Source organism: Nanorana parkeri, unplaced genomic scaffold, assembly GCF_000935625.1.
Source record: "Nanorana parkeri isolate BGI_ZX_2015 unplaced genomic scaffold, ASM93562v1 scaffold654, whole genome shotgun sequence".
NCBI lineage: Eukaryota > Metazoa > Chordata > Amphibia > Anura > Dicroglossidae > Nanorana > Nanorana parkeri.
In genome coordinates, this window is record NW_017306922.1 from 1 (window position 1) to 555 (window position 555).

At 51.2% G+C, this 555-nt stretch overlaps 1 protein-coding gene across 1 annotated transcript in view; it reads right to left on the bottom strand.

Annotated features, from left to right (window-relative positions):
• Positions 1-76: 76 nt before the first annotated feature.
• The window catches only part of LOC108792530 (uncharacterized protein C5orf42-like), a gene marked incomplete at its 3' end in the record, with an annotated part of 75,205 nt that continues 74,726 nt past the window's right edge, over positions 77-555 (bottom strand). Inside the window, exon 46 of the mRNA XM_018563325.1 lies at positions 77-528. Coding sequence (XP_018418827.1) covers positions 77-528 — 452 coding nt within the window. The remainder of the gene's footprint in view (positions 529-555) is intronic.

Sequence of the window (555 nt, forward strand, 5' to 3'; positions counted from 1 at the left end):
TGCGTTGGCCGGGCTGGTCAATAATCCCGCCGCTTTCTGTGCGACAGACAAATCTGAAGCCACAGGCGTAGGGCACCAATTGGTGGTGTGCACCGAGGATTGGCACGACATGCACACGGGGGCCTTGAGCCCGGCAAAGTGCCTGCAGAATAATTCCGTGTACATCCTCCCCCAGTTGGCCGTAAAATGAAATTGTGAGAGCCCTGCTGCAGCTTTGGCTGAGAACGCCCGGTGATAATCATAGTACGTCAAGCCACCATATTTATAAGCTAAATCCATGACAATGTGCAAATATGCGTCCAGCTCTTCCCTACGGTTAGGACTCGCTGAGCACACCACATCTCTATAAATACCAAACGCTATGACAAATTCCGAAATGGATAGTTTCCGACTAAGCCTGGGGTCCCTAGCTTTGAGGACGACAGAGACCTCTTCACAGGCAAATGCCTTGTGCTCCGTCACATCATGAGCTGCTATCAGCAGAGACGCCAGATTGACGTCCTTCCCCTCTAATATATCTTTCCTCAACTTATCAGGGACAAAGTGAGCCGGAGC